Raw genomic sequence first — 15,457 nt, 5'->3', positions numbered from 1 at the left:
ACACACACACAAATGATAATGTGCTTTATAGGATTATCAGAAGGTCTATAGTAGATCTATAGTAGTATATGATAAACACATTAATAGTAATATCTAATTGGCGCTGTTTGATTATCACTCAAGCCTGTCAATATCTCTGGGAGCAGGTCCACATTTCTGGGCTGTGGTCTCCCTTTCCTGCTGGGATCAGGGCCTGGGTCAGCTTTACCGGCCTCTAGGCTGATCATGGCGGAAAGTGAGGACAGAAGCCCTACCTCATACCTCTTTCCTTGAGGCACAGCTTTTGGCATCAGCCCAGCCCCGCTGGCTCATTGGCTGCATCCGGCTCTCCTTTGGGGTTTAGTGGGCACAACCATGGCATCCTGCTAAAGCTGCAAGTGGCCCTCACCCTGGTATAATGACACATTTCTTTTCTTAGCAAAGATCAGAGAGCAGCTGCCATTCTGGGCTGGTCTCAGAGTTTCTGGCTTTGAATGTGCAGAGGCTCCCCTAGAAGGAGAGGGAGAGGAGGAGGGGAAAGAGGGAAGAGGCAACTCTGATTAGTGAAAATGAGAGTGTCCAGCTGGAACAGGCTTGATGAGGGGACCTGTCTGGAAAAGAGAGCCGAGGCTCTCATTTGTGGTGACTGTGGTTGACATCACTCACCTGCAGTGGTGGGACTCAGGTTTATTTATAATCCCATCGGTTGGAACGTGGCACCGTTCTTCATTCAGACTCTGAACCCTCTGTCGGCTCCTTATTTATCTGACTGGTGGACACTGCCTTGACTTTTAGAGCCGGCCTTTTTGATTGAATTTTAAAGAAATGTAAATTAAAAACAGACCTTATTCCTATGACAAACCCTGGATGGAAGAAGGCTTGTCTGTCCCTGGCACTGCCCAGTCACAGCCAGCTGGCTCCTGCAGACTTGACTCATGTGGCCTCAAATTCTGCTCATCCCACAGAGGGGTGGGGGTGGCAAGACATCTTACCACAGCTGAGCAGGTCATCTGATGGCTTGCAAGAGCTTTTTTTTTCTTGATTTTTGCTTATTTACAGATTCTGCCAGCAAGCCTTGCAATTTAGTGAACTTATGAAAGGAACATAAATCTCACTTTGGCATTACTCATCATTTTAAACATTCAAGACATGTCATCAGAAAGAAAAAACACCTAACTCAAAAGTTTGTCTGGTAGAGTAGGCACTGTGTGGCTTGAGAATATTTTGAACGTTAATGACAGAAATAACTGTTCTGCTGTCGATTCCTTGTGGGTCATGTGATGTAGCCTAGGAATCTTTTGATTTCATCCTTGGCTACTTCTAGAACCTATCTGCCTCAGAGGATCCTAATACCATTCATAATGGGGCTTAGTTGCAATATCACACTCTGCCAGTAGGGGTCCCTACATGACACCTGAATGGTCATTTAAGGCTCCTGTCTAATCACGTGATACCAGGATATTATTTGTTTGTTTGCTTGTTTATTGTCATTAGTGTTGATAAATGGGGTGTTCTGAGTAAAACGCAGACAGTTTGCCCTGGAAGCAGTGCTGAAAAGCAGTTCCTTGCTCTTCCCTCTAAAGCACGCCTCAGCAAGAACCAGCAGCATGTAGCTGTCTGGCTTTGGTGAACTGTTGACGTGTGAGGAGGTGGTAGTTGACAGCTGGGAATAGTGACAATAACCTTTGAGAAACACGAAGAAAGGACACAGCTTGGCTGGATTCTGGGGTGGACTCAGGAACTGCCAGGGAAAGAAAGCCAGAGGTCTCCTCAGACATTGCCTCCTTCCCTATCGTCCTTCCTCCACTTCCACACCTGGATGGGGAGCCCATAGCCAGCTGTGTGGTTAGGGACAATTCACTCACCGTCCTCAGCCTGTTTTCTTCCCGTGACAGGCAGTGCCCACCTCAAGCACAGTGATACTGGAAAAGTTTACGATGGCCCACAGCCCATGAGGCATTCTTTTCCAGGCTTCCCCCCATCCAGCCTTCTTCAGCAACTCCATCCTTCGTCTCTTCTCTCCCTTCCCCTCATGCTCTCTCCTCTCGGGTGCAGGTGGTTAGCGCAGTCCCTGCTCAGATGCCTTCCTTTCATCCCCACAGCAGGAAAGGGTCAGTGGCCAGAACCTGCTCACAGAGCCAAGATGCAGGCTGGCCCCCACATGCCATGCCGGCCCCTTCTCTTTGACGTCTCTGAGCTGAGATGTTCCTTTTAAGTCTTCTGTGTGGTGTGTTTGTGTGTACACCCATCTGTCTTGGTGGGTAGCAGGGCTGCACAGCTCCGGGTGACACACGCATCGCTCACCAAGGAAGCCGCCTGCTTGGAAGCGCTTCCCACACTTTTCCCTTCTGGGACCACTGCTCAGCTCCAATGTCCCCGTTGCCTCTTACGACGTCACCCCCTCAGCCTGGAGTGCTCTCCCTTGCCAGCCTCTGCCTCTCTCTAATTGGCAGCCAGAGCCACTTGTCCAGCTGTAAATATTGCCATTCCCTTCAGAGAACTCTTTTCTTTTTAATTAATTTACTTATGTATACAAGTGCTCTATCTGCATGTACACCTGCAGGCCAGAAGAGGGCACCAGATCCTGTTACAGATGGTTGTGAGCCACCATGTGGTTGCTGGGGATTGAACTCAGGACCTCTGGAAGAGCAGCCAGTGCTCTTAACCACTGAGCCATCTCTCTAGCTCCGCCTTCATAGAACTCTTAATTGACGCCTCAGGATTTAAAAATCCAAACTTATCAAGTCCTTGGCCTCAGACCGGTGCCTTCCTCAGGCACTTCTCTCAGTACCCTGCCCTCCTTCTGGTAGAACTCTGCCTCCTAGCCTCCTCCTGTTCCTGAAGGTTCCCAGGCCTTCTCCATCATGGAAGACTCCACCTGCCCTGGTCCTCCCCAACTCCAAGGACACCTTTTGTCATGAATCTTGGCTTTCTGTCATTCCCTGGGATGTCTTACTGACAGATCATTTGGTACAACTTTGCCTTGCCTGTTCCTTCTCTGTCCCGCCATGCTGGATATTTCCAAACTGACACTTACATGATTTGATCTCCAGTATGTATGTGTGTGTGCATATGTATGTGTAAATGTATATTTTCCACGTGTCTATTTCCCCTATTACTTGAGACTGTCAGTCATCCATTTCATCCATTTTTGTGCCTGTGGTCCCCGGCAGAATACGTGGTGCATTAGTGGAGACTAATGAGTTCATAGGTGAGGAATTTAGGATGAAGTTAGGTGGATGGAGGCTGGCTGGATGGTGACCTCAGCATTCAAACCATCCATCCTCTTGAGCACCCCGCTACGCAGCCAGCTTCTAGGCATGTGCCACATCTTACTCACTTGGAACCTCTTGGAACTCCCAGTGCTCTTGGTAAACTTCGGTGGCTGAGTAAGCAGGTGGATGAGAGGAGGCAAGGATAGGGAGTGGGGGCGTGAAACAAACCCTGTAACAAAGGTTTTCTCTGCTTAGAAAGTCCCTGGCCCACAGGGCGGCGGCGGCGGTGGTGGCGCACGCCTTTAATCCCAGCACTCGAGAGGCAGAGCCAGGCAGATCTCTGTGAGTTTGAGGCCAGCCTGGGCTACAGAACAAGATCCAGGACAGGCACCAAAACTACACAGAGAAACCCTGTCTCAAAAAAAGAAAGAAAGGAAGCCCCCCTGACTCAACCTTTCCCCTGGTTCCTGCTCTTCCATGCATGGGCGGGAGCTAACAGGGTGTCTGATGGCATTTGCTGTCCACAGGGAGTGACCTGACCTCAGTGGACCCCATGGTCCTGGAGCAGTATGTGGTGGTGGCGGATTATCAGAAGCAGGAGAGCTCAGAGATCAGCCTCAGCGTGGGCCAAGTAGTGGACATCATTGAGAAGAATGAGTCGGGTAAGGATGTGGACCACCTCCCCCGCACCCTCCACCATCACCAAGCCCCACAAACCAGAAGCATGTGGGAGCTCCAACCTGGTCCGACTCCCCAGAGCCACTGAGGGCGGGCTCGTAGCCACTGCCTCGGCAGCCTGTTGGGTCCGATGTTACCAATGTTCTGATGCTCAGTACCATAAACATTCCCTCTGGTTTTCAAGTACTTATCAACAGAGTTGAGCGCTCCACTGACAATTTTCTTGTTGATTTCCCTTGGGAGTCCTAGAAGGCTGCAGATTTGAAAGAGATGGCACACTCCTGTAATTCCAGCACTTGTGCAATGGAGATGGGAGAGCCTCAAATTCTAGGCTACCTTGGGCTACATAGAGAGACTGTGTCCCCAAAAAAAAAAAAAAAAGAAAGAAAAAAGAAACTGTTCAGAGAAGATGGACATCTGCCTGCCCCCTCAACCAACCTGTCATCCCAGGACCACTGGTCACATCCATGGGGGGCAGGGTGACTGAGGCTGGAGGCCTGGACTCTACACTGCACATTAGTCCAGGTCACTTCCTATCTTTGGCCCCCAGCTCTGTCGTTCACAAACCACAGAAAACCATCAAAGAACCGCTGAAGGAGTAAATGACAGCGTGGAGAGAGAGACTTGGCACACAGCATGTGCTCCAGAAATGCATGTTTCCTTCCTTCTTCCTCTTCCCTTAGCTACACAGCAGCCATCATACCATGCAGGAAAAGCAGCGAGTGAGCGGCCCCTCTGCCCAGCTGGGTTTCCAGTGGCTCGTCATGTTGCTAGGGGCCAAGCTCTATGATAGCCCGGTGGCTGGTTAAGTCCACGTAACTGTGGAAGGACGATGTGTCCAGCATCCTTCAAGTTTCCATTACTCATGTTAGTCATGAGACCAGTGTTAGCCAATCAGACCCTACTGTGCAATCTAGGAATAGTCCCCGCTTCCAAGAACACAGGAAAATGGTGTTTCCGGCATCCTCCGGGTCGTGTCACCACTCGTCATGAGGCTGCTGTTAGCCAACCATACCTCCATAATTGTGCAATCTAGAAGTCATTGGCTTTGAGGACCTGGAAGGAAGTACTGCTCCAACATCATTTCAGTGTCCCAGGCTCTAACTCTTCCAAGGTCATGTCTGTGACTGTCAAAGATAGGAGGATTTCCCCCACAGCAAGCAGCACCCCATCTTCAGTGAACACCTGAAGGTCCTTTGGTCCAATTCTGTTCTGACACTGCCCACCTAGTGGTAGCATTGGATCGCAAAGGCTCAGCCCCCCAGTCCGTCCCTCGTTGCCTTAGCCAGGTACAAACCCAGTTGTTCTGTTCTGCGTCCTACAGCTGGCTATCAGGCATGGTTCACACAGCCCCCTCTGTCTCCACTAAGTGGCTTATATGACCAAGAGCAACATGCCTGCAGGGCCATTGTCAAGGATGCTCCAAAGGATATAGGTGAAGGGACGCTCAGGCAAGTGGTGGGAGACACCCTGCACTCACATACCCTCTGTGAGTGCCGCCCTCCGGGAACTTCTGGGCTCGGCAAGCTCTCCAGACCCCTGGGGTTCTCAGAGATCTCACTGCACAGTTGACAGCTGTGCTGACCTGTGATTGAATAAAAGGGGTCAGATCAAATGCTAATAGATGCTGGGGAAGCCAGCCAGGCTGCTCATCCAGACTCTTCTTGGTCTCTCTGTTGTATTTGTATTCCAGGGTATGGGGTAGGAACTCTTCCAAAATGGGATTTTATAATCTATTATCAAAGTAGGTCAGATAATTTAATTTCTTTATAGCTAGGAGCTCCAGGATGGAAAAGATTAGAGCATATTTTTTAGCTTCTATGACTTCCCTTGGAGAAGGGAAATCCTTGCTTCCATGCCTGCATTGGGCAGAAAAAGCAGATGCAAGGGGCAGGCGGGAGAAGGGCTGAGAGAGACTGCATCCCAGTCTTCTGAGGCCTAAAGTACCCCAAGAGTATTCTTGCCACTTAAGTCAAAAGCTACGGGAATAGTGACGTGTGGTTGAAAACCGAAAAATACACGTCACTTTAAACCCTGTGTTATAGCTGAATGGACCAGACTCCAGGTGACTCATCATTTGCCCCCAGGTCTCTACAGGCTGTAGAGCTGGAGTTCCACTGTTCCTAACTCTTTGTGGTTTTCTAGCTCCCAAGAGAGATGTATGCAGGTTATATGGCAAGGAGATACGAGGGGACATGAAGAAAGGAGTCCCTATTCCCTGGGCTGCCAGGATGGGTTGCTAGGAAAGATGTGAGACAGGAAGATACATTGGGTGGATAATGCTCCAGCCCCTTATATAAACAGGCAAAGTGTTTGCTTTTGACCTGTACACAACCCCCATACACTTTACATCCTCTCTAAGTGGCATTGTGCTTCATGTAATGTAGGTACCACGTGAATAGTTATTTTACTGTATGTTTAGAGCAGAGGTTCTCAACCTGTGACTCCTTTGGGATCACATATCAGATGTCCTGCATATCAGATATTTACATTACGATTCATAACAGTAGCAAAATTACAGTTCTGAAGTAGCAACAAGATAATTTGAGGGCTGGGTATCACCACAACATGAGGAACTATATTACAGGGTCACAGCATTAGGAAGGTTGAGAACCACTGGCTTAGGGAGTAACATTAAGGGTCTATGTATTCAGGACACATGGAGTTGTGGGTTTTTTAAGGTGTTTTTTTAATTTCATGGTTGGTAAACACAAATGTAAAATCCAGATACTGAGGGCTTAGAATATGGGCATCTTTAGGTGGAGGTCATTGGGCCCGCAACAGCCCTTCCTCAGAGAGCACACGGTGTGAGTGTAAAGCCTGTCAAGAAGTCAGACCTGCGGCCAGATTCCTCTTGACGTGCACCAAGTACCCTTTGAGGCCTGTGCCTTTAGGATGAAACACCGACTACAGCTCTGCCACACGCTTGATGGACATGGTCACATCTGTTACCCTCTTTGTGTCTCAGTTTCCTCATTGCGCCATGAGGACAATAATGTGAAGGTCATACAAGATCGTGCAAGTACAGTGAGCAGTCCTTTGCACACCCTACTAATGGCAAATGCTTTATAGGCTCCTTATCGGGGCGACCTCCCTCATCCCTGTCCCAGGCTCAGGATCAAGTTTCTTGTTAGCTTATTTTTCAGCAATTAGTAGCTACTATTGGTAGTTGTATTCTACCCAGTGAACTAGTTATTTTTTAGCCTAACTTGAACATTAACTGTTGAGTAACAGAATATACAGTCAGCTTCCACACCTGTGAATTCTGAATCTTTGGACTCAACCAACCATGGGTAGAAAATAGTCAAGGAAAAACAATGTGATTGTGCTGAACATGTCCAGAGCTTCCCCCCCCCCCCACCGTGACCCCCAGACATGCAGCCTAACTGTTGACAGCTTTGGCGTCCCTATTGGCAGAAGTCTCCTGCGGATGAGTTCAAGTCTACAGGGGCGTGGGGGGGTCCTAGGTGTGTCCTGTACCCTTTATATGAGGGACTGCTATATGTGAGGATCTGCTGCCCTCGGGGCACCTCTAAACAGACCTGTATGTGCCGAAGGACAGCTGGATTATTACACACACACACACACACACACACACACACACACACACACACACACACACACGCTTTGCCCCACTGACAGCACCTTGCATTCTTCTTACAGGTTGGTGGTTCGTCAGCACTGCTGAGGAGCAAGGCTGGGTCCCTGCGACCTGCCTCGAGGGCCAGGATGGTGGGCAAGATGAGTTTTCCCTCCAGCCTGAGGAAGGTAGGAGGGAGCTTCCTGGTCACCCCCTCTCGGCAGCCTCTGTTCTGGGATTGATAGCTCAGGATCCAGAGCCTGTGAACAGTTTGGGATTAGAACTATAGGGTAAGCCCATGCTTCCTTATGGGTTTGTGGGAGCTGCCCTAGGTGAGCCTTGTCAAAGCCTGGCCCTCACCCTTTTATGGGACTCCCAGCCTGGCTGCTGCTGCCACCCTCTTGAACACTGCCACAATGCCAAGCTATACTTGCCCATTTACAAGTCTTTTGACCCTGTCTGTTTAAACATGCCTGATTTTTCTGTTGGTGTTGGTGTTCCCTTCTGTCTCCCACACACTTCCTTTTCTAGGGGACATCTCATGGTAGATGATCTATGTGGTGATGCCTGACACTCCAGCAATGTGGAGACCCATGCTTCCTCTCCCTGAGAACTTTCCAAAGCAGAGGCCCTCGGTGCCTCTGGTAGCACACAGGTGTCTGAGAGTCAGACAGACCTGAGTGTGAATCTTACCTCTGCCACATACAGAGTGATCTTGGGACAGAGACACCTCTCTAAGCCTCAGCCTTCTCTGCTGACCATGGAAACGTTGTGACCTGTTTCCCCATCCTGCCTGGGGGTGGGGGAGTGTTTTTGGGGTTCAGTGGGAGGCTCTGAGGAAGCAAAGAGACAAATGAAGTATGTCAGAAAAGGGGGTAAAGAGAGGAGGGTCTAGGAACCCCAAAATTTACACACCCAAGCATCGCATGTGGCTTTGCATTTAGTTGTGACAGTGACACTCTGGGGTTTGTTTGCTCTGCTTCAGTGGCCCTCCAGGAGCTGGGGGCCAAGCTACCACAGGCTACCACAGGATGCGCCCAGATTAAAGGGAGGGGCGACACTGATGGCAGCCTGTGCCTCCTTACACAGTCTATGATGGCATGCCTGAGAAGAAACTATTAGCCCCATTTCACAGATGTGGAGTCACACTCAGAAAGGCTGATTTTTGCCCAGGGCCACACAGCTGGAGCACATCTTCCTACAGGTTTGGGCGTTTTCTTTCCCTCTACTGTGGCAGTTTATCAGTGTAATCACTCTAGGAATAGAACGTCTACTGGACACCTCTTCACTCATTCCCCGGGCACCTCCTCTCTAGGATGCCTGGACTGGGAATAGACTCAGCACCTAGAGAACATTGTTAGGTGCTCCCAGGCCTACAGCCCCTGGGAGTCAGTGTCTCTTAACTCTGCCTTCTGCCCTCCCTCCAACATGCTGCCTGGCCAGTCTCCTGGAGGTACTGCTCTCTGCCCCGGTCTGTGGGTCGCCGCCGGACTCTGGGGGACTTGTATGCCATCAGCTGGCGTCAAGGTGCCTACTGTTGGAGATTTCTTTGCATTTGGTGCTTGGAGCCAGGTCCTTGCATCTATCTGCATGAGCTCCCTGCTCTGGGATTGCCTGTGTCTGCTGCATGTGAAGAAGATAATCTCGTCATCTTGTGTGTGCAAGCATGCAGGATGGGGAGGAGTGGGTCTGGGGTAATGACGGCCTTGGGGCTCTGAAGTGTCCCCGTTTAAAAAGGTGCCTGCCTGGGTCCTCTATGATCGTGACTGGGCAGCCCCATTACTTTTACCAGACTTGTTTGAGTCACAGGAGGAAGCCACATCAACCAGATTAAGCAGAAACAAAAGTATGAAAAGCCAGGTTGGTGGTGAGTGGTTCATATGTGTGGCAGGCACTTGAAGGCTAGGATGAGATGATCATGAGTTTGAGGACCAGCTTGAGCTGCATAATGAGACGCTGTCTTTTAAGGAACAGGAAGTGTCACTAAAAAGCCAGGCTAGAACTAGCTCAAGCAAGGCTGGATGTACCCTCATCACCTGTGCCCTATTCTGTTTCATTGACACAGCTCTATTTCTCGGGACAGCAATCCCAGGCACCTATCCGGGATAGTCACCAAAAACTGAGCTTCTCCTTCAACACAAGCCCTAAGACTGGTTCCCCCTAGCCCTCCCCGCTGTGTGCCATCCCTGAACCAATTGCAATAGCCAGGCCTTGTACTGTGACTAGACCAGGGTCATACGCACTTCTCCCTCCAGGAGGTAGGGACTCAGCCACCCCTACTGCACATGGATGAGCCACGAGCAGAAAAACAGGCATTGCTTGCACAGCCTCTGAGCTCAGTCTGGAGTCACTCAGCATCTCTGGAATCCCACAGCTTGAGAACCCTCCCAGCTGGAGCCTGAGGGGACCCAGGGCTCATGGGTTTGAATGCGCTCAGATGAGGACCCAGATAGTGCCCTTCCCACCTGAACCACACAAAACTACCGTGCTTGGCTGGCAGAATCCTTCTTTCCTTCCTCCCTCCTACCCCAGCCTGGTACTTGCTGAATCAGCACAAGGGGAACTAGCTGACCATGCTGAACACAAGATGTGTGCCACAAGTCAGCACAGCCCCCTCGGTCGGTCAGCAGGCCATTTCAATAAATAAATAAATGCCTGAGTGCTTCCCATCTCCTCTGCAGCAGCTGGCTGGCAACGGATGCCTTAAGTGTTTTCCCAAGAAGCATGAGCACTGGGTCATGGTTGGCTCAGCCTCTCACCTATGAGCTGAAATGTAATCTAAGAACAGCCCTCTCTTCTCCTTGCTGGGCTCCCCTGGGACATGTGTTCATGTTTCTCTGTGTCAGCAGCCAGAGCGGACACTGGAAATGAGAACTGTTCCTTTACCCTCCCGAGCATCCTGCCCAGGGTCTGCCACTGAGCAGGATCTCTGGGCTGCTGTGATAACACAGGGGGAGGCGTGTGGGCTGTAAGGGTGGCACTGTGGCTTGTGGGGAGATGGGGTGGGAAGGAACCCAGCCATGCAGGTCATAAACGTGATTGGATCGGGGCTGCAATATGGCCGGTAAAAAGTGGAGTGTAGTCACCATCAAGATGATGAGACGTGCTCTCTGTCCCCTCCTTGGTGGTAATTTCAGCTCAACTCTTGGTCTCCATAAAGAAAGAGCTAGCAGGAGCCCAGGAGGCTTAACTCACTTTGTGAACCCGCAGGGGGGTTTCAGAACATGCTCCCTCCCTAGACAGAGGCTCATTCATAAAACAGTTACCAGCTTTGCCAGGCACATTGCAGTGCCGGAGACAGAGACATGACTCCAATAGACCAATCTCTGCCTTCATGGAGCTCATACTCTTCCCAGAGGAAGTAGAGTTAGTTAGAGGTAATTCCTGGAATTGGGGAGCTAACCTGAGGGAGGGAGATGAGGGTGCTGTGGGTCCGAATGTTGCATGAAGTCATGGACCATGACCTTGAGGTCCAGATTGGAAGGAAAGGAGGGAGGTTCTGCAATGCCAAGGCCGTCAGAAGGACTGGGGCCTCTAGAGCGCAGTGGGAGCCTGGGGAGCCAGAGATCTCGCAGAGAATTCCTCTCCTTGTGATCCCAGTTCACAGCTAGCATCCTGGACTCCTCCGGTCTCTTCCTCACCCCATCACCCTGTGTCCCTGCAGAGGAGAAGTATACGGTCATCTACCCGTACACAGCTCGTGACCAGGACGAAATGAACCTAGAACGAGGGGCTGTGGTGGAGGTCATCCAGAAGAACCTGGAAGGCTGGTGGAAGATCAGGTATCTATCTGCCTGTGCCTCCCTTGTGGTCCGGTGGGTTCTGGGTCTCGTGTGGACTCCAGCTTCACAGAGGTCTGTGAACAACTGCAGGCAGGTGGGTGACATTTCTGCCTCAGCTGTGAAAGGACACGTCTTAATGCGATTCGGCCTCCCCTCCCTTCCCATAGCTTTCCTATAAAGTCCTAACAGGCAAAACCTCTGAGTTCTCCAAGCCTCAGAGAGTAGACCACTATTATATGTCTTACACCAGAGCCAGGGTGCGTAGTGAGCTGCTCTAAGCTTGTGTAAAATGGTGTTGGCACAGGGTAAAAGTCACCTAATAAAGCATTTCTCAGAAATCACCCAGTCACTAAATGACATGTGACCGTCACGGTACCATGCTGCAGAGTAACATACCCTGGAACTCACAGCTCTGGAGTTCAGGGGGCAGTTGTCAGGGTGAGCTTAAGGGTCCTCCAAAGCTGGGAAGTATCGGAACCCATGCCCTCCTCTCCCCAGAGGCTGCTCACTCTCCCATGTGGGTTGTCTGTGCTTACGGCTCTGTGCCGCAAATGATGGCCTGAAGATGTGGATTGTGCTGCATTTTAGCTAGCTTTTTCCACTGAAAGCAAGACTTACTCCCTCTTAGAAGGCTTTTTAAGTTTGACAAATGCTTAACTGTACAGATTTCTATCTCCTTGTAAATTTGCTTCCAGTTACAAGTGACCTGTTTTCACTGAAACCCAGGCCATTTTGTTTCTAAAGTAGTTTTGTTTTGTTGTTGTTTGGGTTTTTTTTTTGTTTGTTTGTTTTGGGTTTTATTTTGTTTTGAGACAGGCTTCTACATAGCCCTGACTGTCCTGGAACTCACTCTGTAGACCAGGCTGGCCTCGAACTCACAGAGATCCGCCTGCCTCTGCCTCCCGAGTGCTGGGATTAAAGGCGTGCGCCACCACTGCCTGCTTCTTTAAGTGATTCTTTTTGTTTTGTTCTGTGTTTTGAGACAGGGTTTCTCCATGTAGTTTTGGTGCCTGTCCTGAATCTCGCTCTGTAGACCTCGAACTCACAGAGATCCTCCTGGCTCTACCTCCCGAGTGCTAGGATTAAAGGTGTGCACCACCACCTCCTGGCCTTTAAGTGATTCATAATGAGATTTGGCTCTGCCATATATCATGACTAGTCAGCTGGGTCTATTCCTTTTTCCCCAAAGGTGTGAGCACCTATTTGGAGAGATACTAGTAGCTCTCAGTGAGGTTGGCTGATTTCCATGGTGTAAATACCTGTCCTGTGGCCACTTTTAAGCCACCAATGTGATGCCACTAAATGTGGAGTTCCGAAGAAGTCTGTGCAGTGGGCTCTGGTGAGCCAGTGTGGGCTTGCTCCAGTACATCTCTGGTCCAGACAGACCTGACTGGTTATTTACGAAACCCAAGTTCTGCCATGTGAGAATTAGGCAGTTGTTGCCCTCACTGATACCCTTTTTAGGGACAGTGAGCTGGTTTGTCAGAGTCCCTGTCATTCCTCAGTTCAGTGGCCACCAACATGGAACTACACCACTCACATCTAAGTATCTTTGTGTCAGCTGACAGAGCCCTGTCTGTCAGTGGGAGGCTTTGAACCAGGGGCTGGGGCTGCTGGTAAAAGGCCACAAAGGACGAGTTAAGAGGTGTGGGTCTATTCCTGCCACAGACTTGCTTGTAAACTTGAGTGAGGTTTTTAACACCAATGGGTCTCGGGCTTCTCGTCTTTTAAACAGATCCCAATTCTGGTTGAAAATCCCGTATTGGAAACGGGAACAGAAATCTTTGGGATCTGGGATGTCTTCATCTTTGGGGAATGTGGCATGTGTGTAATGTGATGTCTTGGGGGTGAGGAGGGCCACGGGTAAACTCGATTCGCTCACTGTGTTACATATACACTGTATAAGCACAGCTGGAAGATGAGTTCATGCAAATCTAATACAGCTGCATTTTGACTGTGATCCGTCACATGAAGTCGAGTGTGGAATTTTCCATTGGTGGGGTCACGTTGGTGCTTAAAAAGCTTTGCTGGGAAGCTAGGGTCGGAGGCTGGACCTGCAGTCCCTCCTGCCAAGGTTGGCTGGGCTCAGACACACGAACAGCTGTAAAGTGCTCAGGGCAGCTGTGACAGAGGAGGTGCCAAGAGTGCTGGCTGTCACTGCTGTGACTGTTGTCACCGTCACAGTGGTACCATGGGGGACAGCTCTGATGCAGAGCTTTACCGCTGCTTGCCTATGATGTGATTTGAGCTGGGCAGCTTGGCCCCTTGGCACTTCATTTCTTTATTGAGTTCACCGATACCTGGTTGCTCGTCCCCAAGGGCTCATATTCTAACCAGAGACAGGAAAGCCACAACCAAGTGCATTTTGCAGGTGCTGGGATTACAGGGTGTGCAGAATCCAGAGGGCCATTGTGGAGACTGGGGCCTCTTTTGGGTATCAGAAGAAGACTTAATGACATTAAGTAAAGCCTGGGAAGAGGAGCAAGTGCCACCAGGAGGGAGGGGAGGAGCTTGCCAGGTAGAGGCCCACCCGAAGCAGCAGTGTGGGGGAGTGACGTGCAGTGGTGCATTTGGGAGACTGCAAGTGAAGGGGTGCGTGGGACACAGTAGCTGTTGAGAGAGACAGGTGGAGACCAGGTGGGGAAGACCTGGAAAGCTAGCATAAAGGTTTAGGTAGGGGGCTGGAGAGATGGCTCAGCAGCTAAGAGCACTGGCTGCTCTTCCAGAGGTCCTGGGTTCAATTCCCAGCACCCACATAGTGGCTCACAACCATCTGTCATGTAATCTGAACCTCTCTTCTCTCTGATGCTCTTTTCGGTCATGCAGACATACATGCAAATTACATAAAAATACATGAATAAATCATTTAAAAAAAGACTAAGGTAGGCATCCTCCAAGGGCCGTGAATTGCATGTTCTGGCCCACATGCACAGTTCGCTGTCCCACTGTCTTAGTGAGGGATTCTGTTGCTCTGAAGAGACACCATGACCACGGCAACTCTTAGAAAGGAAAACATTTAGTAGGGGTGGCTTACAGTTCAGAGAGGTTCAGTCCATTATCATCATGATGGGATATGGCAATGTGAAACCATACATGGTGCTGGAGGTAACTGAGAGTTCTTACATCTTGTCCTGCAGGCAACAGGATGTGGTTTGTCTCACTGGATGTGGCTTGAGCATATATGAGACGTCAAGGCCCACCTCCACAGTGACATATTTCCTCCAACAAGGGCACACCTCCTAATAGTGCCACTCCCTTTGGGGGCTGTTTTCTTTCAAACCACCACACCCACCATCCTGAACAAGACGTATAGAGGCATGCCTACACACACACACACACACACACACACACACACACACACACACACACACACACACACACGGACCAACCTGACCTGAATCCTTCCCCTTCCTTCCAGGTTCCAGGGCAAAGAGGGCTGGGCCCCTGCTTCCTACCTAAAGAAGAGCAGTGGGGAGCCCTTGCCCCCAAAGCTGGGCCTCAGCTCATCTGCCCACTCAGGGGCCCTCGACCTGGATGGTGTTTCTCGGCAGCAGAATGCTGTGGGCAGGGAGAAGGAGCTGCTCAACAACCAGAGGGATGGCCGTTTTGAAAGTCGCCTGGTGCCAGATGGTGAAGTTAAGCAGAGTGAGTGCCACCTACCCTTGCTCCAGACAGCTGAGGTCTGTCTGAGCTTAGAGCACCTCCCATGTCACCCTCTTCCTTTCAACAGCCTGCCATCTGTTGATGTCCTGCAGGTTAAAAACTTGGGGTCGGGCGGTGGTGGCACACGCCTTTAATCCCAGCACTCGGGAGGCAGAGGCAGGTGGATCTCTGTGAGTTCGAGGCCAGCCTGGTCTCCAAAGTGAGATCCAGGAAAGGCGCAAAGCTACACAGAGAAACCCTGTCTTGAAAAACAAAACAAAACAAAAAGAAAGAAAGAAACTTGGGGACCTTGGGTAACTTATCCAGACATTGGACCAGCAGAGTAGAGAATCTGATCCGTGTACTGGTCCTTCCCTAGATTGTCCCACTGTGTCATGATGATAAGCTCTTCGTGTGTGTCAAGAATCTCCTGGTTAGCTCACTGACTCCTCTGCCAACCTTGAGGGATGGCTTTGTTTGTTTGTTTGTCTTTTGTTTTTTGAGACAGGGTTTCTCTGTGTAGCTTTGCGCCTTTCCTGAAACTCACTCTATAGCCCAGGCTGGCCTTGAACTCACAGGAA

The 15,457-nt window shown here is 50.3% G+C and overlaps 1 protein-coding gene across 1 annotated transcript in view; it reads left to right on the top strand.

The window, feature by feature from the left end:
- Sh3pxd2b (SH3 and PX domains 2B) overlaps nt 1-15,457 on the top strand; it is an 89,698-nt gene that overhangs the window by 56,927 nt on the left and 17,314 nt on the right. The window contains exons 7-10 of the mRNA XM_006978873.3: nt 3,722-3,856; nt 7,536-7,640; nt 11,117-11,234; nt 14,653-14,879. Of these exons, the coding sequence (XP_006978935.2) occupies nt 3,722-3,856; nt 7,536-7,640; nt 11,117-11,234; nt 14,653-14,879 (585 nt within the window). The remainder of the gene's footprint in view (nt 1-3,721; nt 3,857-7,535; nt 7,641-11,116; nt 11,235-14,652; nt 14,880-15,457) is intronic.

The sequence above is a fragment of the Peromyscus maniculatus genome, chromosome 8 (assembly GCF_049852395.1).
Source record: "Peromyscus maniculatus bairdii isolate BWxNUB_F1_BW_parent chromosome 8, HU_Pman_BW_mat_3.1, whole genome shotgun sequence".
Classification (NCBI taxonomy): Eukaryota; Metazoa; Chordata; class Mammalia; order Rodentia; family Cricetidae; genus Peromyscus; species Peromyscus maniculatus.
The sequence above is the reverse complement of the archived record's forward strand: the minus strand, read 5'-3'. Positions and strand labels throughout refer to the sequence as shown.